General features: G+C 41.1%; 3 protein-coding genes across 7 annotated transcripts in view; 1 reads left to right on the top strand and 2 right to left on the bottom strand.

Moving 5' to 3' along the window:
• SON (SON DNA and RNA binding protein) overlaps positions 1–1,451 on the top strand; it is a 36,499-nt gene extending 35,048 nt beyond the window's left edge. The window contains exon 12 of the mRNA XM_035114623.2: positions 534–1,451. Within this exon, the coding sequence (XP_034970514.2) occupies positions 534–692 (159 nt within the window). The 3' untranslated portion in view covers positions 693–1,451. The remainder of the gene's footprint in view (positions 1–533) is intronic.
• DONSON (DNA replication fork stabilization factor DONSON) lies at positions 832–12,803 on the bottom strand. The gene is made up of 10 exons (XM_035116682.2): positions 12,320–12,803; positions 11,084–11,164; positions 10,472–10,675; positions 8,599–8,777; positions 6,532–6,710; positions 6,314–6,437; positions 6,022–6,126; positions 4,115–4,313; positions 2,844–3,056; positions 832–1,975 (listed from the first exon to the last, which is right to left on the bottom strand). Exons 1-10 carry the CDS (start codon positions 12,620–12,622, stop codon positions 1,838–1,840), a joined length of 1,725 nt encoding a protein of 574 aa, XP_034972573.1. The 5' UTR covers positions 12,623–12,803; the 3' UTR covers positions 832–1,837.
• A 1,478-nt stretch (positions 12,804–14,281) lies between these two features.
• CRYZL1 (crystallin zeta like 1) overlaps positions 14,282–26,762 on the bottom strand; it is a 29,107-nt gene continuing 16,626 nt past the window's right edge. For all 5 annotated transcript variants that reach the window (XM_060273591.1, XM_035115547.2, XM_035115546.2 and 2 more), the window contains 7 exons: positions 25,011–25,122; positions 20,537–20,557; positions 19,711–19,809; positions 18,492–18,610; positions 17,134–17,239; positions 16,561–16,606; positions 14,282–15,545 (listed from right to left, as the gene is read on the bottom strand). In XM_060273591.1, coding sequence (XP_060129574.1) covers positions 15,446–15,545; positions 16,561–16,606; positions 17,134–17,239; positions 18,492–18,610; positions 19,711–19,809; positions 20,537–20,557; positions 25,011–25,122 — 603 coding nt within the window. In that variant the 3' untranslated portion in view covers positions 14,282–15,445. The remainder of the gene's footprint in view (positions 15,546–16,560; positions 16,607–17,133; positions 17,240–18,491; positions 18,611–19,710; positions 19,810–20,536; positions 20,558–25,010; positions 25,123–26,762) is intronic.

Here is a 26,762-nt window from a genome sequence, read left to right as displayed (position 1 = left end):
GCCTTGGGACATGTGTGGAAGGTCCTTAATAAATAAGAATTTCAAAACTTGTGCATTTTGAGCCCACAAAGCAAATACTTATACTTGCCTTTTTAGAAAGTGCATTTTGCTTTGTTTCCCCGTTTGCAGTTTTTAACCTAAGATGACGTCACATAAAAACAAATGGTTGGAGCTGGAGGTTCCCTTCTGCTGATGGAAGGAGACCTTCCATTAGATGAAGGGAATCTTTGTATCCAACCCAAAGAAATTGCGCTGACCACATCAGAAGGATTGTTTTTTTTACCCAAACCAATATTTTTATCAAGGGATTATACATTGCAAGTCACACGAACAATTTGAATCCTATTGTTTAACTTTGTGGACAAGCCTTAGGCTTGGGCTCAGATGTAAGGGATAACTCCTTGACAGCACCTGAGTTTGGAGGTATGCAAGAAACTAAGAGAGCTGTGTGGCCTTAAAATTTTAGTCTTCAGTAGGAAGGAGAAATGTGATACATAAGTCTTACATGCATCCTGTTTTTATTTGTCTTACAGGTATTGGTCAATGGAATTGAATACAAGCCTAACAGTGTCAGTCCTAATAAGAAGCATGCTAAAGCCATGGCTGCTACTGTGGCTCTGCAGGCATTGGGACTCGTACCAAAGGAGCTCTTGGCTAATGCCACCAACTTCAGGAGTGCCTCACACAACTAAACAACTGTTTTTATATTGACATCCTATATATTTTTATTCTACGCAAATGATATTTCTCTTTTGTGGTTTTGTAAATACATTAGCAGCTCATTGTAAAAACTGTACAGACACCTTCAGGCTTTTCTTTTTGTACATGGAAAATATTTAAATCACATGGTTTTGGTATGTATATTGATGTTAGTGATGCCATCATTTCTTAAATTACTAAAAATCCAAACACATGACTATGGAGTTATCTGTAATTTGTTTTAAAGCTCAACCAATCTTTACCTTCAATATAAAATTTAAAGTTTTGACTGTTTTGTACCATGATGCAGTTCCCATAGTTTTTGGTAAACTTTCTGTTAAAGCTGTGTAGTCTTAAGTTTACAGTCACAATGACTGGTAGCTCATTATAGACAAGTGCCAGGCCCTCCTATTTTTTTCTGCAAAGAGAAAGTGGATACGGTTGCTGGATGATGCTAACTATTGCTATTCCCCCTATCCAAATGCCATTGAGTTTAGCAAAATTGTCTAGCTCAGAAAAAAATTACACTTGTGAGAATGAAGCACATCCAGCAACAGAAATAATAACTGCAATATAAATTTACCTGCCTGCATGTTTGGTAGAAGAAACATGAAACTGTAATTTGAGTCAAACACAATGCCTGATGTGAATGTATACATTTGTGGTAACTGAATTTTCAGCTATAACTGGATTCGGATGTAGAACGATGATGTTGTACTCGGCTTGGTCAATAAAGCAGCACAAGTTCCTTATTTACTGTCTAGTGCAATTTGTCCTGTTTATAATGAACCAAATGGTTTACTTAATGCATGACTATTCTGCAGGGTAAAACAAATTATCTCAAACTTCTGCCTTTTAGCTTCAAAGAAAACACACAATATTCTAGGGTTTAAGTTTAATTAAAAATCTATAAATATGAATGTTTCAATCATAAAAAAGAGGAAAAGGTTGAGCTAACTATACAACACAGAATATGCAGTTTTCCATCAGCTCTGCTTCGGAAGTCTAATCTAGCTAGTAGGTTTTGCACATTAACATGTACAATTTGTTATTGGCAGAATGCTATTGTACCCACCCAACATGGCTTAAACATCTCAGGAACGTCAATGGCAATTCCTCATTGACCGATATTGCTTGTTTATGCCTTCCATGTGTAGGCATAATTGTTCATTTCTAGGAGCCTTATGGATGACTTTCCTAATGTTGGACAAAGAATAAGCTGTTCTAAAGTGTTCGGATGCAATCCACATTTCTTAAGGTCCTTGCGATGGGGTTCCTGTAAAAATTCAGAAAAGTATTACTAGTACAATTTCTTATTCAATAACAGGTCATTTCACGAGGGAACAGAGCCTACCACACAGCCTATCCTTTGAGCACTCATGGAACCATTTATTTTTTAAAGTTCACACACCGCTTTGTTAAAGAAAAGAATTTGTACAAAGAAAATAATTCAATATAATAATAAAAACTCTTTAAAACAATCAAAAGATAAAACAGCAAGAAACTAAAAACATTTAAAAATACACCATCATTTTACATGTATGGGGTAAAGGTAAAGGGACCCCTGACCATTAGGTCCAGTCATGACCGACTCTGGGGTTGCGGCCCTAAACTCGCGTTATTGGCTGAGGGAGCCGGCGTACAGCTTCCAGGTCATGTGGCCAGCATGACTAAGCCGCTTCTGGCGAACCAGAGCAGTACATGGAAACACTGTTTACCTTCCCGCTGTAGCGGTACCTATTTATCTACTTGCACTTTTGACGTGCTTTTGAACTGCTAGGTTGGCAGGAGCTGGGACCGAACAACGGGAGCTCACCCTGTTGCGGGGATTTGAACCGCCGACCTTCTGATCGGCAAGCCCTAGGCTCTGTGGTTTAATCCACAGCGCCACCCGCGTCCCATGTATGGGGTAGGCTTGTCTAAACAAAAATGTTTACAACAGGTGTCAGAATACAGTGAATATGTCTGCCTAGTGTCAATAGGCAGGGGGTTCCAGAATGTAGGTGGCATGACACTAAAAGATCCATTTCTTACAAATGCAGAATGGGTATTATGTGACACCTATAACAGGGCTAGCATGCTTTCTCTTTTCTGTTAATCAGATTCTTCCCAATTCAGATGCATGTTAAGTAAAATCTCCTTACCTCTTTTATGCTCTGTTCATTACTGATGCTTGTGTTGAACACTGCTGTTGGGTCATGTGTATAACACGCAGCAGAGTAAGATCCATTCTGAGCAGATTTGAGCAGCATGGACAAGGAATGCATAGAGTGAGGCATGACAGGACCAACAATCTCCAGACTAAATAAATCTTTGTAATGTGATTGGACCTGTGCCCGCACATTTATGCTTCGAGCCTTAGGAAAAAAAATATTAAGCATTATGACACGAAGGTTCAAAAACATTGAAATTAAAGCTAACCTTTTTATGCATCCAAAGTTTAACAGTGAGTCAATTCTATGTATAGGAAAGACAAGGCAGCAATTACAGGGGAATAGTACTGGAGGAAAGTCAAGAAACTGAAAGTATGTGGTCATAAATGAGACTAAGCATTTAAATGGTTGCAATCTACAAACCAGAAGGAATGTGAACACACCATTGATAGATGCTCAAGAAGAAGGGGGTAAGCATGGTGTCATGCGGATGAATTACAAAAAAGGGAGAATTTACAACAACTTCAAGCCCTGCCTATTAAAAATTCTAGTAGAATCACAAAATATGCACTTGGATTCTGCCCTCTGCCCACATGCAAAAAGCCCGGCTACCACCTCCAGTATTAAGAACTTAAAACATTACATAATTTGAGTGCATGAATGTATGGTTTACTATAGGGAGTGGCTAGTACAGCTGATTTAGGCTAATGGAGACAAAGCAAATGGTTGCTAAGAGCAACACAAGTTTCTATCTCTAGATTCTAAGAGAAATTCTTAAAAAGTTGATTCTTGCTGCACCGTATGATATAATACTAAGGCAAATGTCTGGTAGCAGCATGCAATCATTTCATGTTATACTGATATGCAGGCACGGGCGCGTGGAATCATAGAGGCAGGCATTTTGAAACACATGGTAAATTATCAGACCAACAATAGTCATGCTAAGTGATAATGATTAGTAACAGATTCCAGGAATTAAATTTGGCAAGTTGGATGCTAACAGAGTCTTCTACAAAGAGGTCTCCTTTCTTTCACAGAAGGTGAGGACCCCACTAACAGGACTGGGTGAAGCCAATTTTCTCCAATTATCCTTGCAACCCCCCCATCCCCCCATAAGAGATTTTCAAAGGGCACAAGAAGCTGCAAGGAGAAGGCAAATCCAAGAAATGAGCTTCCCCATCCTGCCACCAGTGTTCACACAAGCCATTCCTCCCCCACCATAAAGCCAGCAATATGTGAAATCACTTTGCAGTGATTTTTACCTTGAGTGTTTGCATTGTTGCCCCTCTAAAAGCAACTGGTGACAGCAGTGTTGGAGGGATGCCAGCCTGAGGGCCTGCAGCAGCCACTAAGCTCTTGCAATTTATCAAGAAGTTTAGCAAAGTGAATGTGTTTGTTCCTTTCACCAGCACAACAGATTCGGGCTTGTGATCCATTTGTACCTCATTTCTCTCCTTACAGCTGCAGACCAAATGTCAAGGGAAAGGTATATATATACATACACACATAACAGCAGAAGATGAATACAAAGTCAATACAAGTTGAAAGTCGGAACCTTATTTAATTTTTGCATGTGATTACAAGGTAAAGACACATTTCACCCTTGTCTCAGAGGCAAGGAATGTGCTTTAAATACACTTTAATACTTAACTGTACTGTTTCTACCGTGTTTCTCATATTATAAGACACGTCTTATATTTATTTTTTCCTCAAAAAAACACACTATGGCTTATTTTCAAGGGATGTCTTATTTTTTTCCTCCTCCTCCTGCCACGGCCGGCATTGCTGCTGCGCCTATCACTATGTCTTATTTTCGGGGTATGGCTTATATTCCTTGAATGCTTAAAAATGCTGCTATGGCTTATTTTATGGGTATGTCTTAAAATATGAGAAACAGGGTATTTAAATTTTAGCTATCAGAAATCTTAATAATTCGCCTAGCTATGAAAAAGCTTTGATCTTGCCATACTTGCAAAGAAACAATCCCTGCCTCCCACGGAAAAAGCCTGCTGTGGAAAAAAGTATGTGATTTCCTCATACCTTGATGTGCTAGTCCTACCACATCAAGGGTATCTGAAACTGCTAGCCAATATGACTCTTGCCTACTTCAGTACTATTAATTCATCTACATGCTGCTTATAGTTTACAGCTATGAAACGAACCCATAATTAAAATGTGCAGCAACATATGGACATCCTTAATTAAAACATACAATATTAAGAAGCATAATTAAAAGTTAACATAAAAACACAAGCTTAGTTCAGGGGAAAGTCTGCCTAAACTGGTGTGTCTTCAAGAGCTGCAGGGAAGGCAATTCCACAACACCTCCAGGTTAGCAGAAGCTGATACACCAGGACATGGCAAAACTATTGTGAGTCCAATTACTGGTCACAGCACCCTTACCGAGCAGTGAAGAGAAAGATGGATTTTCAGGTAACCTGAGCCAGAGATTTTTTTAGGGCTTTGTATGCAAAACCATCTCAGATCCCTCAGCACTGGCGTGTTATGTACCTGATAAGGAGCAGTAGAAAGGAAGGCCCTTTCCTAACCATCCTTGGCAATCATCCCACTTGCACTGATATATAATCCGTATCAAAATGAGTTTAACTGAACATAGAACTGTTAGACCCCCATATCCTCTGAGCGTCTCCTAACAGGCATGTCTCTGGAATGGCATGCCCCTTCACTCCAGAGTGCCTTTCTGCGACACTTCTCTTATGAAAAGTGCACAGAAGTCTTCAGGCATCTCGCAGCAAGGAGGAGGAAACATCCGTAGGTCTAAACTAAGTTTTATTTAGTGTCTATACAGAGAATCCATAATCACGTCTGTGTTCTCCAAACTCTGGCAGAACAAAGTGTTGCATACTGCAAAAGTGAAAGTAAAGTACAATAACACGCTCAGATGGAAGAGATAAGACCTTCAGCGTTCCCACACTCTTCTCAGACATCTCATGTGATTTATACCAATCACACTAGCCAGCAGCGGGTACTCAAAATCCTAACAAGCGTTTTGCAGTCAGTATACCGTGTTGTCCAAATATCAGGAACAAGCACCAAATGTTCCTACCTCTTAGTAGTTGAGTGTTGCTTTCTCAGCTGTATATTAAACAAGTCTTTCACACAGCTTTAAATCACAACTTAAGGAAGTGTTTCACTTTTGAAAGGATACAGTTTGATAGAAATTGTATCTGGCTTTTTAATCTTGTCTTGTACTCCCATCTCCTCCAACCATGAAAATCCTTCATCGTCATCAGCATCACTCATTCCTCGTCCCCTAAGCAAAGAGACACCACTTTAGTAGGTCGCAACATGTGAGCCATCTATTAATACAGAAATCAGTTCGGACGTAAAATAAATAACTATTTATCTTGCATCAGAAAGGTAGTTTTTGTGCTAGAAAAATGCAACAAGACAGAGCCAGCTTTTCCAACAAGAAAGACCCCATAACAAGAACTACATACTCTTCATTCTCAGCATCCTTGCCTGTTGTTTCAGAGTCAATAGCAAATCCTGTTTCTAAGTGAGATGCCAACATATTCGATTTCCTTTTTCTAACTTCTTGAAAAGGTAAAAAAAATTCAATACCTGAGAAGGGGTGGAAAAAGCAAATTAATGGTGTAGAGACAATATACAAGAGGGCTTTTGTAAGTCATTTGGCTTAAAAATACAGTGCTCTCACCTTCATTTCGCATGGATTCCCTTAAGCCTCTAGTTGTGGGTGAAATTAGCGCAGTGATCACATCACTTCCAGCAAGCCCTGCTGCACGGAACAACACCGTGAACTGGTAAGTGCAAACGTAGAAGTAGGGGCAAAGCTTGGCTCTCAGCAGATTATAAAGGGAAGTAAAACTGAGACACCTGCAAGGTAAAGAATCAAGGTGCAGAATGATCAGCCTGCAATTTGGCAACAGCAAAACTGAGGGAAACAAATCACAGAGACAACAAAACTACTCGCCCACAGAGAATAGTTTACAACAGGAAGTTGGTAGTTAACCTGAAATATACTTCTGGTGTGTGGGGAGTGAGACCACTTACAGGTCAAGAACAGACAAATCTAGCTGCTGTCTTTTCCACTAGCCACAGACAGAGGACAGGATGGGGGACAATTCTCACCCCACCTTCTGACATTGAAATTCTACTCAATATTGATCCACAGTAGATTCCAACGTATAGTTAGCAGAGCAAAAATTTAAACACGATGCAGGATTCCCAAACAATACAGTGGCACCTTGGTTTGCATACGTCTTGGTTTGCATATGTTTCGGATTACAAACACATCAAACCCAGAAGTGTGTGTCCCAGTTTGCAACCTTTTTTGGGATTACAACCCATTTTTTTTATTACTATCAATATTTTTTGGGGGGCCCCATTGTTGAAAGCGCACCTTGGGTTACAACCTGTTTGGGTTTACAAATAAACCTCTAGAACTGATTATGGTTGTAAACCAAGGTACCACTGTAGACCTGAGGCATTTCATCCAGCAGAGCTTTACTGCTACTGAAGGCAAATGAGCATAACGGTCACAAATCCAATACATTCAGGATTGGCACTGTCCATAAAAAACCCAGTTGCAGCAGACTTAATGTAAACTTACAATAACTTAAAATAAGTCTAAATCTTAACACTAAGCATACAGAACAGCACACCAGAAAGACAAAGAGAGAAAGAAAGAGAGTGAAACCCAGGCTCCTTCTGGCCTCACTATTATTGTTAGCATGACCTTGACAGAAAGAGGTAACAGAGCACACATAGAGTTGAGGGGAAGTTGCTAGTAGCAAAGCCAAGCTACTGACATTTTAACTGAAAATCTAAACGGATTGAGAACAGCAATAATGATGATGATAATGATGAAATGGCAGAATGCTGATTAAGGGAAGCCTGAGATATAAACTTCTGGAAAACAAGGCAAAACACACATCAAAAGCAAATCACACGCATTCACACAAATGGACAAAATGCCTTTAAAACAAAAATCACCAACCTGAGTAGATAACCAAAGCGTGTACACATGTACACACAGAGACACCTTCTCCAGGTCAAAAAAGGAAACACTGGCCAAGTGAATGGCAGCAAGTAATGGACAAAGAACATTTGGTCCTCCAGAACTTGTTGGACTCCTGATTCCCATGCAAGGAAGATGGGAGTTGCAGTCAAACAACTGCTTGGAGGCCACAAGTTTCTGACACTGGGAAATCAGGATATCCTTATCCACAGTAGTCCTATCTTGGAGACTGACATTGTGGATTAATGCATATTTATTCCACAGAACACAGCTTGTAATGTTTATTCGTTTCACAACTTGAAGTTGCCAAATAGCACCTTACATAGCACTGCTTTTTAAAGTGGAAAGTTGCTTTACACAGGAGAGAAATTTTAGAGTAGGACTGGAGGTGCGAAAATAATGGGATGCTTATGTTTTGAACATTATAGAGGGGAAAGCTGCTTGAGAGCAGAGAAAGGGTGGAGAGGAAAACAAATACCTCCTCCCTTCTATAAATTTCCCCTCTCCAAATATAGCTTCTTATCTGAAATAGCAGTGTCCAGATTTTTGTAAGCATTTGCATGCAAAGTGCATTTGGCTCCAGAACTAAAGCTGCTATACTTATTGAGAATGAATTCCTTGATTTTGCATTATAACTCAACTCAAATTTGGTAATGTGGTGGTAGTTATGAAAATATCCTGTGAAAATCAGTGCTATTTGACTCTTAGCTGCTTGGTGATGTGTTTCCATTCACTTCAACTCACCATTCACTCATGAGAACATGTTGGAGCCCTTCATCATAGGACCAAGGATTATTTTTCCCAGTCATTTTTCTATCTGCTCCAATACGAGGGAACAGCTTTAGCCACGGCAGGAAAGGATGAAGCCAATATACAAGGCTTTGCTGGAAAGCACATCGGAGTTCTGTGGAGAGCTTCGGTTCCTAAGATAGCAAAATGTTGAAATTACATTTTTTAAGCTATTCATAAGATGTCTGAAAAATCTTCATTCATATTTACCCTGTAGGCTGAAAGGCCTATAACAACTCCAGCCTGAGTGATATATTTTGCATCGAGTGGTACCTCTGGATGCGAACGGGATCCGTTCTGGAGGCTCATATGCATCCAGAGCAGTACTCAACCTGAAGCGCTGAATCTGCGCATCCTCGCCGCACAATTTGGCACTTCTGCGCATACATGTGACATCATTTGGCATGTCTGCGCGAATCACCGAACCAGGAAGTAACCCGTTCCGTTACTTTCAGGTTCGGCGCGTTCGTAACCCATGTTGTATGCAACCCGCAGCATTGGTATATAGAGGTATAACTGTACATTTAAAGGGAGCTATAGTGGCGCTGTGGGTCTAAACCACAAAGCCTAGGGCTTGCTGATCAGAAGGTCGGTGGTTCAAATCCCCACAGTGGGGTGGGCTCCCGTTGTTTGGTCCCAGCTCCTGCCCACCTAACAGTTTAAAAGCATATCAAAGTGCAAGTATATAAATAGGTACCACTCCGGCGGGAAGGTAAATGGCGTTTCTGTGTGTTGCTCTGGTCCACCAGAAGTGGCTTAGTCATGCTGGCCACATGACCTGGAAGCTGTCTGCGGACAAACATTGGCTCCCTTGGCCTATAGAGCGAGATGAGCGTGCAACCCCAGAGTCATCCATTACTGGACCTAATGGTCAGGGGTACCTTTAGCTTTATAGTAGGTAAAAGGTAAAGGACTCCTGGATGGTTATGTCCAGTCAAAGGCGACTATGGGGTGTGGCACTCATCTTGCTTTACAGGTCGAGGAAGCCAGAGTTTGTCCACAGACAGCTTTCCGGGACATGTGGCCAGCATGACTAAACCACTACTGGCGCATGGAGGACCATGACGAGTGCCAGATTTATCTATTTGCACTGGTATGCTTTCAAACTGCCAGGTTGGCAGAAGCTGGGACAGAGCAACAGGTGCTCACCCTGTCAAGCCCAAGAGGCTCAGTGATTTAGACCACAGCGCCACCCTTTTGCTATAGTACTCTTCAGGGACAGTACCATGTATTGGTGCCGATGAGTGCAGTGGTAGGTCCCTTTGCAGCTATAGGGTTAATAGAGATTCTAAGGGTTAATAAGCTGAATAAGAAGCCTATTTGTATGTTTTGGGGTAGGCCCAATCCTGTTTTAATTTCTCTACGTAAAAAAATACCACCATTTTTATAACCATAACCAATTATCCTAAGTTTTATCTTTTTGACACACAAAACATCAGGTGATTCAGAATGTTCTTTGCAGGCAGATTATTCCTTTCTGAATAAAGTTAGCCTGGTAAGTTACCGATGTCACACTGGTAACACCGGAGGACTAGGGAGTCTTATATCACTTGTCTCAGATTCACAGTGCTACTGAGGAAAAAGGATCTATATACGGCAAAAATCCATCACAGAGCCAAGATCTTTTCATCAATATTGTCCTGCTCAATATACACCATAAAACATTGAGAAGAAGGCAGTTTGCACATGCTAGGAAGACATGATTGGCCATGCAGGTTTTAAAAATATTTACTGTGCTGAACATCTCACTGCAGGTATGAATTGGCACCTTTCTACCTGAGTGTCTCTAGTCTATTCTCCTGATCAATGGTTCAACAGAACGAATTACCTGAATACTTTGAGGCAAGTTTATTAATGCTCCTCTACAATGCTGGACGTATCCTAGGGATTCTTCTTGTGCTTTTAAGTGATCTGCCCATGCAAATGATTGGGAAGATGTGAACAGAAGGCGAGTTTTAATACTCCAGTCCGCAGGAAATTCATAACTTGGTGAGGAAGAAACGTCAGTATTGGAAATGGCCAGATATGGGTCCTTGAAAAATGTAAACATTGAAAAAAATTACAAGGAAGCAGCTCCTTCATTAAAATGCCATCACTTAAATGTTTATAAGAAGCATGACCTTCCTTTGCTAGCATTAAGGCAGCATTGTTTTACATATAAACCTATATTAGTGAAGAGTAGAAAAGATTGTTGCTTTTTAGAAAGCATAATAGGTGTACTCTAGTGATGAAGAAAAAAAAGCACCCACTATCAGCCCCATCAGTTTATCTGACCGTGCCCCAAGCAGCATGAATGACTCAAGTTAGCCAGCAAAAACTACAGCCTTTCCTTTCCACATACCCAGTTGCATTCAAAAGGCAAGGGGCTTCAGCCCTGTGTGATAAAATAAATTCAAGATTCTCATATATAGATACATTTAACAGTTACAATGATTCTTACATTGATCAATGAGTCAACAGATGTTGCTTCAGAAAACTCTTCTTTCCAAATAGCCTCATCGTCTTGTAGACCATTTAAAAACTGGGAAAAGTTTCAAAGTTAAGAGAACACCAAAGGAAGATTCAGTGAACAGTGAATAAAATAATCCACTACAGTGTTTAGCTTTTTTTTTATTTTAAAAAAAGGAAAAAATTCTGTCACTCTGCTAAGTTCAACCCTAGATATTCTTATGTACTCATCCCTTAAGTATCAACGGGCATGCTTTATTAATCTGTATTATATTACTTATTAATTTTTATACTGCCCTTCATCCAAGAATTACAGAGTAGTTTACTATATAAAAAACACAAAATATGTAACATAGTAACAAAAATACATAACAATTGTGGACTATTTTTCTAACTCAATTAAGAAACCTGTCCTAGGTTAGAAAAATGTCTCCCAACAAGTTACATAGTTTGTGTCAACAGACACTTCACACCTTTACCATTTTCCTATAAGAGTGGGGTGTTGTTACTATCCCAATCTACAGTACTAACATTGGCTGATGTAGTAAATACAACCCAACTCAATGCATACCTGGGACATTTTATGCCACAGGTGATTTTTTTTGTTTTGTTTTTTTTGTTTCTGGAAGAGAAACAGTAACCAGTAAATGGCTGAAGTTTGGGGACACTGTGCAGGTGACATTTATGGGATTGGTGCCCTGCTGGTCTACTTGCGTGTAAAGTGCACAATGAAATGTGTGCTTGTCCAAGTTTCTTGGATGAAAGCTAAAGACTCCACCATTTAAACTCGCACAACCTAGGGTCCTGCTTGATTACTTTTGATACCGACGCTGTCTCCTCCCATGTGCTTTCCCGCATAAATATTATTAGAATAAGGTATGCGCCACCTTTTCTTTCAAGAAAAATCACCAAGGCGCTTTTACCTAGTTATCGAATATTTCCCCCAAAATTACCAGAAACAGCAATGCAGCAAAAAAGAAAAAGCGTGCCAATACCACATTTCGATAAACGGCCTTAATATCAATCCGTTTCGAAACGACCCAAATAAATAATGCGCTTTGGCTGCCCTATGATAATCGAACGAGTTTAAATTCGGAGGCGGGGCGTGCACATTAGCAAACAGAAAGAAGGGCGCAGGGAAACTGGGAGAATTGCAGCGCAGCGCTTTCCCGCCCCGAATGCCGTCCATCGCAACGCCTTCCATAGCTGGAGGGGGAGACCGCCTTACCTGGCCGCGGGAGCAGCTGGGCGCGCCGCCCGCCCTCGGTTTCCTGGCCGGAGAGAGGGACTGGCCGGTCCCTGGCGGAGGACGCGGGCTGTTCTCCAGGCTCGAGAAGGGGTTCCGCCTGCGGCTCCCTGGGTAGGGCCGAGGGGACAGAGCCGAGCCGCCGAGCGCGCAAGGGGCGGCGGCGGGCGCGCTGGGAGAGTGGCCGGGCTCCGCGTCGCTTCTCCGCGCCCTTTTCCTCTTCAGGCGCAGCACCTCGGGAGGCTTCTTGAAGCTGGGGGAGTAGCCGGGGACCACGGAGCACATGGCGGCGGAGGAAAGCAAGAAGTGGAGCGGGGTCGGCGTCGGACTCGGCGGCGTCCGGCTGCAAGATACGAACTTGGCGCGCGGCTGGAGGAGGAGGCTCCGCCTTGAGGGCGGAAAGAGGCGCCTCCAGGTTGCCGCGCGGACCCCGGCCAATCGGAAAGCTCGTCAGCCCCGCCGCGGCCGCCTCTTTCCTGCCCTGGCGAGGGCGCCCTGAACTGCGGCGTTGCGACGTCCGCGCGCGCCGAGAGCTCTGCTATTCGGCCTGTCGGCGCCGTTTCCATCCTCGGAGGCTGGGCCTTCACGGTCGCCTGTGCCAAGCGAAATCCTACGAGTTGGCGAAGTTCTGCCGCAAATATTTGCCTCCCCAGATTTGAAGGCTTATTTCCTGACTCTTTACCGCTCCCCCCTTAAGAAAGGGCTTTTTAAGAGTGCTGTGCTTTTAGTAGCAGTATTTTAATAATTTGTTTCGATTCTGTTTAGTTTTTAATCATTATATGTTATGTTTTTAGCTTTTTGTATTTTATCTGTCTTGCTTCGTGTCAGCCGCCTTGATTCTTGGTCCCAGGGATCAAGGCTGAGTATACCATGGGCGTAGCTAAGGCACCCTCCCCAAATCAAGTAAATAAATAAAAATACTTAACTGACCAGTCGCATCGCAGATAGCTTGGTTCTGCCCCTCCCATATAAATCCAGGCTGGCTCCGCCCATCATCATCATTTTATTATTTGCACCCCATCCATCTGACTAGGTTGCCCCAGCCACTCTGGGCAGCTTCCAGCATATACAAAAACATAATTAAACATTAAAAACTTCCCTAGACAGGGCTGCCTTCAGATGTCTTCGAAATGATACTTCCTGCTTTGTTCTGCTTGGTGATTGACGTTTCATGCATATAATACTTAAAGCTTTACATCAGATTCCTTGAAATTAGAGGCAGAGTGTTCTCAGCCAATACATCCCCAGAAATATACCCTTATCCCTTCTAAGGCTATATGACAAAAATGGACTTTTGACCATTGCTGACAATATGGCTTCAATATTAAGGGAGCTTTTTTCTCAGCCCCACCTTCTTCAAGTCTGAAGAAAAATTCCAGTCCACTTTAAAAGTTTGCTATAAAGTGACCTTGGAAATTTTCAAAATAAAAGCTGCTAACCCTTGGCCAAGCATGCCAACGTAACCTATATCTTATCTAGTTGGCTTCTTTAAAATATATCTTCAAAATTAGAACAACTATGAAAAGCAAGAAGCTAGCTGAACGTTATATTGAATTCTCAAACTGTTTCTGAGTTCTAGTTACCTTAATATTTCCACACACTGAAAGAGCTGAGGGGCATAATTTGAAGCCTTTCCAGATGATTTAGTTGCAGAAATATACAGTTGTGGAGAAAGGCAGAACATTTTCTCATAGCAAAGTTGTTAAGAGAATCTGGCCTGTCAACATTCAGCTTCAGTTGTGGGAAGCCACATTCTCTCTAGCAATTAACAGCAATCACTTGATGTTGGGAAAAATTTTACCACATGTATCTACTACAATATCAGCTTTCCATAGGGTTTATGTGGTACAAAGTTTCACACAGGCCTACTGTCTATGCAGGGGCTGAATTCATTGATTTTAATAGGACTTGCTTCCATACAACTTTTTGCAATTGCCACGTATCTGAGAATGCAACCACCTTTTATTAGCAGAGAAGGGACAAATTAGACATATTGAGGAGAAGAACAGAGGAAGGTCTTAGATGAGGAGCCAAAGTGTGACAACTATCTCACAGCAGCAGAGCATATCCCACTATGGTGTGGCAGGTGATGGGAATAGCCCTGTTTGCCTCCCCACTCCTCTTTTGTGGACTGGGCTATATGCATGAACCATGAACTAGATATAACACATGGCTAAATTTATAATGGGGAAAAGCAGAATAGCTGGCTTTTACTCAGAGTAGACCCATTGAAATTAATGACTGTGACTAAGGTCTATTCTGCCATATACCATTTGAACATTTAACAATGGTAAATCATAAATTTACATGAGTATAGATTACTAATTACACCACAGAATATACCCAGTAAGTACTTGTGACAGTCACAAAAACGACACTTCATCAAGGAATTATAGTAACAGAGTATGTGCTGTATGAAAGCATATACTGCATTTTCTCCAAGTGCAAATATTGCACTTAGGTTCTTAGTAAATGCAGTATCCTACCCACTGTAGTGTTGTCTTAAAGACAGAAATGTGGATTGTGCAAAACAAATGCGTAACAAATGCACACTTACTCCACAGAACACTGCTTGTATAAAAAGGCCCTTAGCAATGCATGTCATCTATAGGTGCTGATAGATCCTGTGTTTTCTAGATGAAAAGGCTAAATAAAAAACAGAGCAAAGCCACCATAAAAATGAGGTTAGATTGAGAAAGCACATTCAGAATCTTGCCAATGTTAAAGTGTTTTCCAGGGACACCTTTCCACCCCCATAGTGTATAGATAGTCCAAGTAAAACAAAGCACAGCAAAATGCCTAAAACTGAGCAGACAAAAGGAAAGTGTTGTCTGCTAACCATAGGAGTGACGGGGGACTGGACGGGATGGCGTGTTGGAGGAACACAAATATGAGTAAACTTTCAATTGCTAACAGAAATACTCTTTTAGACATGGTAATGGAAAAAAAATCAAAGCTCTACTTTCTCCCCCAGAACTTGTAAAGAATATTCAAACAGTAATTAAAATGTTAGTTGAAATTCATTGACCAATCCTTTATAAGTAGGCAATTGAGACAAAGTTCACAAATTTACACTTCACACTGCCTTAAAAGCGAAGAATCTGTGCTTCAGAGCTGGATAACTTGTCTTTTTCTTGCTTCGTTCTTTTGAACCATTTCCATAGAAACTTTGGCTTCATATAATGGGATTGGATCATCCAAATGAGGCCTAAAAGAGAATAATATCTCAGAAGCGTCTTAATGTATGCTCAAATGAAAAAGTACACAATTCAGGACAATTGCCATAGACTTTACATTTTAGTAATGCAAACTTTACAGCGCAAACACACTGGAAGTGTTATAGGTTGGCTAGGATTCCTGGAACAAAGGGCAGAGAAAACAGCAAATAGGAAGCAGATGTTTAATGTATTGCATGCATTTCAAAATAGCTTTTACTAGTAGTTTAAAAGATGTGCCATTTTATATTGCTTTTGAGAACAAGTCTTCCAGCTCCTGCCTTTCTGCATCCAAAAACTCGACTGCAATCACAGCAAACAATGGAAAAATAAGCCTTGTAGTAACCATTAGTAGAATATTAACTATTGGAAGAAATGCCTTTAGTAGCTTATTCACAAGAACAAATACTTTTATTTAGCTGCAGTTCACAGTGGTTATTATGAATATGCACTTGGATTGTAGACAAGTATTACACACCTGCAGAGTAAGTCTGGCCCAAACTGGGTTTATTTAATGTACAGACAAACGGGCAGATTGTATTAGAGCAATTAGAGCAAGGAAGAGGGCCTTCTCCAAGTCATTTCCTAAGATGGCTAATTGAAAATAAAAATAAGAATTTTGCCCAAGTATTTGATATTAATGGGTGGCATACCAAGGCCTGTTTAGAGTCATTAAAGGAGCTTGCAGTGACTTAGTGGCTCTGGTATTTATTTATTTTTAATGAACAACTAATCCCTACGTTACTGTATTATAACAAACAGCTTCTGAAGCCGCCTTCCGTTAGAAAAGCAGTTTCTCATGCAGAATCCAGGGCCCACTTTTCGAGAAAAGCAAGTCTGAAAGCTATTGGGCTCATGGAACTGGCTGCAGGACTCTTGGGGTTCTGGATCAATAACTACAGGCAGAAAGTAGGTCTCCAGCAGCATTTTAATTATGTGGAGCTTCATAACTTATAATACTTAGATTAGTTTGTAAGCTTCCATTTCACTGTAGCACACCTGACTTACCTGAAAACACCACTGGATAGCTTCTCCATTACATCTTCTAGAATGCGTATAAGAGAATTGTTAAGAAAAACTGTGTACATGTGTGACTGGAGTGGATTACTAAACACACTAGCAAATCCCAACAAATCTGTTTTGAGGAAACATTGCTAGGCCTGAGATGCAGATCTTTAATTTGTGAGATTGGCTTCACCATATAGACCCTGCATATCTGGGTAGAAATGCCTGGTAGTGTTTTAAAGCATTAATGTGATTTATACTCTATCCAGGTTTACTAAGCAACTCTGCACAGCTTAAAGACAACAGTCCATATCCACAGGTTTGCAATCTAAAATATATTATACTTTTAAACATAAAATTATATGTTTATTATAAAATAGCAGAAAAGAAACCCCTATGTACCATACTCTAAGTAGCAATTAAATTCTCATATCATGATATTTCCAGTACTATGACAGTCAGCAGTAAAGATCCCTTAGCTGTACTGAGTTCCAATATATGCAATATATTTTTCCCCACTCTCTTTAAAACAAACCAATTACTTATCAATTTAAAATATAAGCATAAAAAGGATATATAAATATTTCCCTTGTTGCATATTTGACAAATTCCACACCTCATCATTCAGGAAAGAGACTGTAGCACCTTTGAGGAAAAGGCAGCGGCTATCTGGAGGATCCAACTTTTTTAAAATATGAAAAATAGTTAAGCTACATTTGCCAAAACAAAAATGGCACAACCAAAGCACATTAATTAACGGTTGACATAATTTTCCTGGTAACAGGCAGTGCAACTGATTTTCAACATATATGAAATTGGCTTCTTGTTTTACAAACATTTATGACCTGGAAGGCACAGAACAAGTTGCCATTCTGAGACAAGGACAGTTTATATTTTGGTGCTCCAGTGTTGATTCACACTATAGTAGCAATTTCATTTCATTTATGAAGTGTGTTATATTACTACTGTTGAGTAGTTGCTAGTTGCTAGGTTTCTAATAGCAACTGCCTCCAAAGGCTCAAGTCTGGTGGTTTGGAAATAGTGCAGCAGTGCCTTTTATTTTGTCATAAATGCACCCTTTTGCCTTGGCTTCTTCTCTTCCCATACCACTTTTTAGCATAAACTCATCTACTCTTCCATATTTCTGGTCACTGAAATATTCCATATTTCTGGTCACTCCTGCATCCTTCATAAGCTCTTGCTCATTATCCATTGCTGATGCTCTTATCTATTTGTTTTTATTACTTGATCTGTTTTTTACTAATATAGTTGACTGTGTTGCCGTTAAGGATTTTTAAACTTTTTTTTGTATTTACATTGATAGTTAGCTGCCCAGAAAGTCCCATATATGGATGGATAAAACTGTTTTTAGTAAACAAACCATACCCACCCTGCTTCTATATACACCAAGCTGCTTTTGCCCTCCTCCAAGTTCTGACAATGCACTTCTTGAAGTAAAGCTTTTCCTGAGCTCACTGGCTCACTTTACCTGTATCTTTCCTATTGCCTATCCCATGCCCCATTTCAATAGATTATCCATCCCAGTCCTTTATCTTCTTCATGTAATGCAAAATGTATAAACATGCCATAAATCATGGTAGATTCTCTACAGCACTGGTCTCCAGCTGGTGGGTCAAGACCCACTGGTGGGTCCCCAGTTGCATGTTTGGGTGCTGGGTCTGAAAAGGTTAAAGATCCCTGCTCCACAGTTCTCAGCAGAATCACAAAAATAGTGCACAAGAATATATTAAACAGTGTTGCACCACAGTTCTATGCAAGTTTACCTGGAAATAGGTCATTTTGTGTTCAACTAGACTTACTCCCAGTACATAGGACTGCTGCCTAAGTAGTAACTTAGTTTTTACAGCTTTATGATTATCAGTCACCAATGGCAGCATACTTATATACATGGTAATTTCAGATTTTGTTCTCACCTGGAGATTTTCTTCGATGGTAACCCAATGGCCTCCAACACTTAGCAATGAAATAATGTCATGTTTGTGTGGCAGCAATTGTTGTGAAATTACTTCATTTTCTTTACTGTATAATCTCACTAAAAAGAAGCAAAGACGCTAAGTAATTAAGAGTCAAATTTAACTGTGCTGTACTGTAAAAAAGACTTTATGATCTGAAAATAGAGACGATGTCTGTACTTTTGTAACCCAAGAAAATCTTCAATAAAAATGTTTCATGTTTATATTATATCAATATACATCCCCCTTTTCTGGTCTATTTTAAAATGACTTTCTTTACTCAGAACTCTGGGTACAGCCTATATTGAGGAAAAGGTTCCATTAATTAGTTTCACCTTGTCTCCTGTGAATGTTCAATGGCAGGGTCAAGTACATAATCAGTGCAGGAGATAGTTGAGAGTGGTTGCATGGTCAACCTACACATACAGCCTTAAGTCTCCTTCCCTGAACCATTTTTCAAAACCCAATCAGTTTCCCTGGAATTATTTTCATCCCAACATGCTACATTGAGGTTAAAAAACAAACAAACCCTCAAATAAAAAGATTCGGTTGGAATTTTGGGGGTATTCATTCGTCCAAAATACTCTTTGAAAGAAAAGTGTACAGAAAACTACAGCCTGTGAGTGCCTGAAACTTGGGTACATTTTTAACTACCATGCAGGTGACACAGTATAGGACTATGTTGTAGATCTGCAGCTATATTTGGTGTGGTGTATTTGGTGTGGATTTTACCTCATTTTTGTTAAGAATTAGCTTATGCAAACACAGCCACACAATATATATAACATAAACGTTAAAGAAAAAGGCAGAAAAACAGAAAATATTTAAATATTTTGATTAGGACTACAGAAAACCTATCCTAATAAACAATATATGGATTTTAGTACTGCAGAAATTTCTCACTTGCTGCTCCAGAGGACTTTATATGCAATTAACCACTTCACCAGCATCAATAGGTCTTTTGTACCAAATTCCATAGTGATAAAATGTTCATGATTTTAGCAGACAGTGCTTCACATACTAACTATAGAGCCACTCATCTGACACTATAGTATACAACAGCACTATATAAAACTGGATATATTTTTGATGATACAAAGTTTTAAAATTAATTAAATACTATGGAACTGTTGGTAAATATTTTACTGCATCAGTAAAGAGTTATGTAGCAGTTACAGACCTCCTGCATCAAGGATGATATCCACTCCTAATCCGCCTGTCTCCTCCAAACAGCTTTCTGTCAGACCACATGTTCCATTGGTTTCATCTATAATACGAGCTAGATGGGATGGCAAGGTAAATTAGAATAATTTAGGACAAAAAAATACCAGCGCATACTTCGTATTCTTCAGACTTATCCAGAAACCAATATGTAGAATAACACGAGAACAAAACAGTTATTTTTCCTCAACAATATTTACAGAGAATGTAGAAATGTGCAGAAATCAAAAGAAAACACTTGTCAAAGACTTAGGCTGCAATCCTAGTCCTAGCTGCAAAAGTAGTTCTAATAACCACAGTGGGTTTTACAGACATCTCAGTGAACCTGCACAGAACTGGGATTTAAGACCAGGGACTTATTGGTAAGACGCAAAAGCAAAGGAAATATTTAAACTCTGAAGAACATAAACATTTCTATCAACATTCAGGCTTTGTTCAGACATAATCCTAAACCATGATTTGATTAGCCTAAGTATGGTTTGCTTGAACATGTGAACCCAGCCCAGGAAACTAAATGGTTGCTTGTTCCTAGCTGACAAACCAAAGCTTGTTCATGAGCCACCATGAAGGCCTGCTAGGGACTACCAACCGCACCCTGTGTTTCCGACCTGCTTCGAGGCAGAATCAGGGCCCCAATCAACAAGGCTTGCTGAGGACAAGGCAGGCAGCTTCCCCTCCCCTTGTGGTGAAACAAACAATCTGGATTTTCTTTCATGCAGCGTAAGAAATACTTGAATATAATGCAGATCGTGATTAAAAATGGCAAGATTCTTTCTTAAACTCACCTACTAATGGTTGCTTGACACCTGTGAAGTAAAATACCAAAATGAGAACTGAAACATATGAAACAGAAAGAAACACTCCAAATATTTAAATACAATGCATTTTCTTAAACACTGTGGGGCTCCTGCTGGCCTACAGGAAAGGGCTGTCACAGGGCTGAATGGAGCCGTCTTCTTCCCCAGCTCCTAACAGTCTTTCAGTGCATGTATACCACAGCATTCTGGCCTTTATTCACCAGAAAGCCAGTGGATGCCTTCTGCCACTCCTGTTCAAAGGAGAGGTGATCTGCTACTAGGCCTGCTGCATATCGCCCAGGGGCAGACCACAATGACAGTTTCACTCAGCAGTATATAACTGGTGAAACCGCCGCCTTCTGAGGAGGCAGAGGGACTCGGAAGGTGGCGGTTTCACCAGCGATATACCACTGAGTGAAACCGCTATCGTCTGCCCTCATAACAGCAGAGGGAGAAACATGCTGCATTGGCGAGGTGCCGATATGGCTTGTTCCTCCCTCTGCCTCTTCTTGAAGTAAAACACCTTGGGCTGAGGAGCGTGCCGTTGCCCAAGCAGTCCTACAGAGCCTCTGACCTGCCAGCGCCTCACACGAGCCAGCAGCGGGGTGAGGGCTCCTTGCACAGGAGCAGGAGCGAGGCTGCTCAGCTGGGGAGGTGCGGGCTCCGTCACACTTCTCCCTTGAGAGGGAGGCAGCTGCCATTCCTCCTCAAGGGAGAAGTTTAAAGGACCCCCCCCAACCTTGCCTCCAGTTTGCGGTTGGGGTGCGGCTTCCATTAGACTCCCCCCTGCTGCCAAGGCAGCTGCGGCTGAGGCAGGCCTTGACACGGGGTTGGGCATAGCCAGGCGGTGTAAGGACTCTCTGATACTGCTGCACGAGCCGCGTCAAGCAGTCCTGCCTTGCGGGCTTTGCCCCAGAGGGTGGGCTGCATCTTTCCTCCTGAGGTGAATGGCCACCCCAGGAGGAAAGAGGCAGCACACCCACATGGACGAAGGCGACACCTGCTCCATCTTCGGGATGTCGGGGGAGACAGAGTGAGGTACTGCCCCCCCCCCGGCGCCGATGAAGATGGAGGGAGCCTCAGGAAGGAGCCCTGGTGTGTTTTCATTTTGTATTTGATCTTTGGATAAAGGGGTTGTATGAATTTTAAAAAATATAAATGATAAAACTAATAAATAATACTACTTAAGAAAAAGAAAGGTAGAGGGCTACATAAGTCTCCATCGAGTCTTATCGCAATTAATTTCTACAGCACCTGCGTGTGTATGCGTATCCTGCATTGCAGGGGGTTGGACTAGATCAGGCATCCCCAAACTTCGGCCCTCCAGATGTTTTGTACTACAATTCCCATCATCCCTGACCACTGTTCCTGTTAGCTAGGGATCATGGGAGTTGTAGGCCAAAACATCTGGAGGGCCGCAGTTTGGGGATGCCTGGACTAGATGATCCTCTGGGTCCTTCCAACTCTGTGATTCCCCCAAATCATCCATCAATTGTATTACTATTGGGCAAAATGCAGTCAAATATGAGCATTTTGAAACGCAAATTCTTCTATTGAAATCTCTATGATCTATACACGCTTAACTCTGACAGACTATGTTCATTACTATTAACTTATTGAATTTGTAAACTACCATATAACTCAAAGTGGCTTACAATCATTACAATTTTAACAGCACAGTATAATAAAAACAATTGCTTTATTTTTAATTAATCATGATTCCAGTCTTCTATTACATTTTGCTCACTGGAATGCATTGGGGTATTTTCGAAAAGCAATTCACTGCTCCCATATTCCAAACTGATAGCAAGTTTTTAGTAGAAATGTTCGGGCCTCTAAGCATGTTATTTGTGGGAAGTTAAGGCCCTTTGCTTGTTTTGAGTTTGGAGCACTTCTGTTAAAATATTTTCCACAGCAAAAATTATACAAATACATTAGAAAAGAAACTATATGATACACTAATTTGACTGTGCCGAAATAGGAGCTTATTCTCAAGCTATCAGGAATCGCTTAAAGACTTGATAGAAAACATTTCAAGCTGCATTCAGCAAAATGTTGGGAAGCTGTTATTTGGGACAATGTGTTCCATGTTTCAACCTCCTTGTGCTTACAAAGCACTAGCTGATATGCTCTGCTTCAATATACAAGTCCTGACTGTGTAATAACTATTTTACAATATCCTGTTCCAGTTTCCAAGTCCAATCCTTCATGGTTAATTTCATGTGTAGACCATTTTTAACATGGTTCAGAAGTGTAGGCTGCTTGGCTTTGGAAGTCATAGTAAGTAGCAATTAGCACTTCTGTTTTATCATACTGATGCTGCATAATGTGGACTGTTTTGTCACACTTCCAGGGATTTTTAAGTAGCAAGAAGAGCTACCCTCAAACTAGATTCCACACATTATATAGCAGTATCTAGAAGCTGCTCAAGCAGATATCTGCCATTTACTTTACTGCAATAGACACAGTATCAGATATCAAACCAACTGTGGAACAACATTTCAAAATTAGAAGGGAAAAGGAGAAAAGTGTGGAGTTCTACAGAGACTGGTTTTTCAAAGCAAAAACTGAAGGTATAAAACACTTATTCATTACTCATATGGGATTGTGATATTTTACAATTAAATATAAGTTTTTAATGTAAGCAGTATGTGTTTTAAAAAGGACATCTGGCACCCTATAATAGCAAAGTTGACATTAGCATAGGGAGGTACTTGGGAGATGCGGAACACTTTGCAGCTGCTTACCATTAAAAGAGATTTCTTAATTATGCCATGATCCATCTGTGCAAGACATTGTTTTGTCCAAATTCTGATTGCCTTCCCTCTCTTTGCAGCTCATTTGTGGGAGGGTACTGCAGGCTGCTAAAGGCCTCCACTCTGAAGTCCAAGACCAAGCTTCGCCTACCATGCAGGCCACTCCAACACGGCGCTTACATGAGAGATAATTGTGTGGTCCTGTCCACGAATTTATCCTTGCACCCCTGAGGAGAGCTGGTATGCTTGCCAGATACTTCAGAAAACTGTTTCTCCCACAGAGGCAAGGCATGCAGAGCCCATCTATCTTTTCATGTCATTCCCTGAGCTCACAATATGTAAACAAGCCGGGATAATAAGGAAAATGTTTACATGTGCTCACAAGTCAGCGGTGGCTGTAGTTAGTGTTCTATTCAGCCTAACAGCTGCTGCCCTACTTATTTTTGGATGGCCAAGAGGGAAAGTAAATAAGATTAAAAATAAATCAAAGGCTGTGGAAAAAAGAAAGTCGCCTGCATTTTAAAATAACCCTAAATAATTTGTAGTTCTGATTATTGTAATACTTTGAGGGATATTAACAATTTTGGGCTCAGGTATTGAGGTACTAGAGACGTTTCAGCGTTTAATAAGAGGCTTTGTAAATTATACAAAGCTGAATGTTTGGTACCCATCTATATATAACAGGAGTATACAGATGCTTGTAAGTCCAGGTCTACCGTCTGCCTGACTTGTGACCCACTAAACTGATAGTAACTCATTAGCCATGTACTATGACCTGTTATATTTTGACATCTCCCTACCCACTTTTTTGCAGTTCCAGGTACAGAACCAAACTAGGGTTGCCAGACTCAATAGAGGACAGGACTTCTGTGCCTTTAATTGCCCTGCTCTCTGAGTCTGGAAACCTTAAAGAGAAACCAGCAGACTCTTTGTTTAATTTCCAAGCAAAGGGTCTGCTGGTTTCTCTTTAAGGTTTCCAGACTCAAAAGAGAGCAGGACAATTAAAGGCACAGAAGTCCTGTCCTCAATGAGTCTGGCAACCCTAAACCAAACAGAAGCCTTGCTGAGCCCTGGTGGGCAGCCATATACTGTATAGAGGTAGGCTGCATATAGGTCACATGATACAGCTTACTGCAGCCCAATCTTCTCTCCCCCCCAAAAGGGATAGGAATGTCAACAGCCAGCTGCATTAAGTTTCACCAACAAAGACTTCATCTCAGTTCTAAATATTTACCATTTATTTTATCCATCAACTGGGGAATGTACACCAATAAACACAACATTCCAAACAGCAGCACACTAAAACAGACAACAAATAAAAACTGCAGATAAAGTTCAAGTACAGTACTTAAAATACCTGGCTGGGAGGGGGGGGAATGTTTCTGCCTAGTACCTACATGGTAACAATGTTGTCAACAGATGCCTCCCCTTGGGGAGGGAATTCCGTAACTGGGGCACTAGAGCCAAGAAAGCTCTTTCCCTTATTGACATCAGTCTCGCCTCTAGTGCGGGAGGCATTTGGAGAAGAGCACTCACAGATCACTTTAAAGTTTGGGAAGGCTGATAAGGATGTATATGCACACTCCTTCACGTACCTGGGTCCCAAGCCAGTTAGGGTTCGTAAAATGCACACAAACATTTCAAAATAAAAACATGTGTCCTGAATTAGCTCTCACACACAGCTAGAACCAAACAATGTAACTCACCCACAGATGGTGTAAGCCTCTCAAGATACTGCTTGTCTTCAAGACTATATATAGTAGAAATTACTTTGGCTCCTCTGTGTTGTGCTAGCTGAATAGCTATTGTACCAAATGGCTGCAGGAGGAGAAATAGATGGAGCATGTGCATATGTTTAAATATATTGCCTTGGTACTGGTGAACTAAAATACAGATCTATACACCCACCCACAACTTTTAACACCAAATAGAACGAGCAAGTACATATGTTTAAATATTGTTTGTGTATTGGTGAACTTATACACAATACACCAATACACAAACAATATTTTAAACATATGTACTTGCTCCTTCTACACACCCACCCACACCCACACACCCCTTAGGACATTGACTATGAGTTGCATTCAGATGAAATCCCTGCCCCAATAGCGTTATTGCTCCTGGTGAGATTGGAAGCATATATTTAGGTTCACACACCTTATCCCTGAATATTTGGAAAGCCTGAAAATGTTGTTTTCAACACATTTCATTCAATGGGAAAATGATGTATACTTTAGGATGCTTGGAAAAAACCACCATGTCAGCAATAAGTCTGAAGTTTGGTATGCTGTACATGTAGTCCAAGATACAGGGATAACTTGGAAAGTCTGGACATTTTAAATGTTGTCATTTATTGACCAAACTTCAGGTCCGGAAATCTATGTTATTATCTCCAGCAGAGAGCAGGCGTACTCTCTGCTGCATGCAGATAGATGCATGAGAGTTTCTTTTTTTGAACGCTTTACATAGCCTTGCCTTGAGGGCTTCCAGTGCAAAAGGAAGCACACATCACATTTTTTAATCAACCTTTTATGAAATATACTACAAATAGCTTCTGGGGAAGGGGGCTTCTCAGCTAGACCTGGATGCAGGTGCTACAGATGGCTGCCACCGCTTCTCCTCCCACCACTGATGACCTCAGCAATAGCAGTTAGCAAGAAGGATCACAGAGCTGGATGGGGTCTGGTCCAACCTTTACTCAGTGCAGAAAATCCGCAGTTACAGCATCTCTTTAGCCTCTGCTTGAAGTCTTCCAGGGAGGGAGAGCCTACTACCCCTTTAGAGAACTGGTTCCATTGTCAAACTGCTCTTACAGTCAAAAGATTCTTCTGATGTTCACCTGAAATCTACCTTCCCATAACTTAAAGCCAATAAATCTAGTCCCGCCCTCTGGAGCAGCGTAGGGCAAGTCTTTCCTTTTAGTATACAACAGTTCTCCAGGCATATGTTGCTATTCTCTTCTCTAGTTCCTTCAATCTTCCCTCATAGTGGGATCCCCAAAATGCCAAGCATAGGGCTGGTAAAGCCTTCTTTCTTCCCTTCCCGTCAGGTGATAGGGAGGGGAGAAAGAAGCTTGCCTTTTGGTTGCAAGCAGAAGAGTCTCTTTTGCTGATGACATCTGCAAAAAAAAAAGGGGGGGTCTGCTTGCTCTGGCTGCCGGCGCTGTTCCCAACAGCAGACAGGCTTGTACAGCCAAACTCAGCAGGATTTTAAAAACCTCCCAAGGCGGGATCATCTATCTACTTTGGCTTTGAGCCCAGTAAGGAACAGGGGAGTTCAGCCAAAGTATAATTGAGCCCCACCCTGGTACCCATCAGCTGATTTGGTGACACAACCTGAATGACAAGTGCGGGTGGTTTTGGGGGAAATGGCCTTGTGGGCCAAGATGGGTCCATGGGTTCCTGATGTGTCAGAAAGAGCACAGGGTAGAAGACTTTTCAAGTCCATTCCAACAA

This window comes from Zootoca vivipara, chromosome 4 (assembly GCF_963506605.1).
Source record: "Zootoca vivipara chromosome 4, rZooViv1.1, whole genome shotgun sequence".
Taxonomy (NCBI): Eukaryota; Metazoa; Chordata; class Lepidosauria; order Squamata; family Lacertidae; genus Zootoca; species Zootoca vivipara.
Note: the sequence above shows the minus strand (reverse complement) of the source record. Positions and strands in the feature narration are given on the sequence as shown.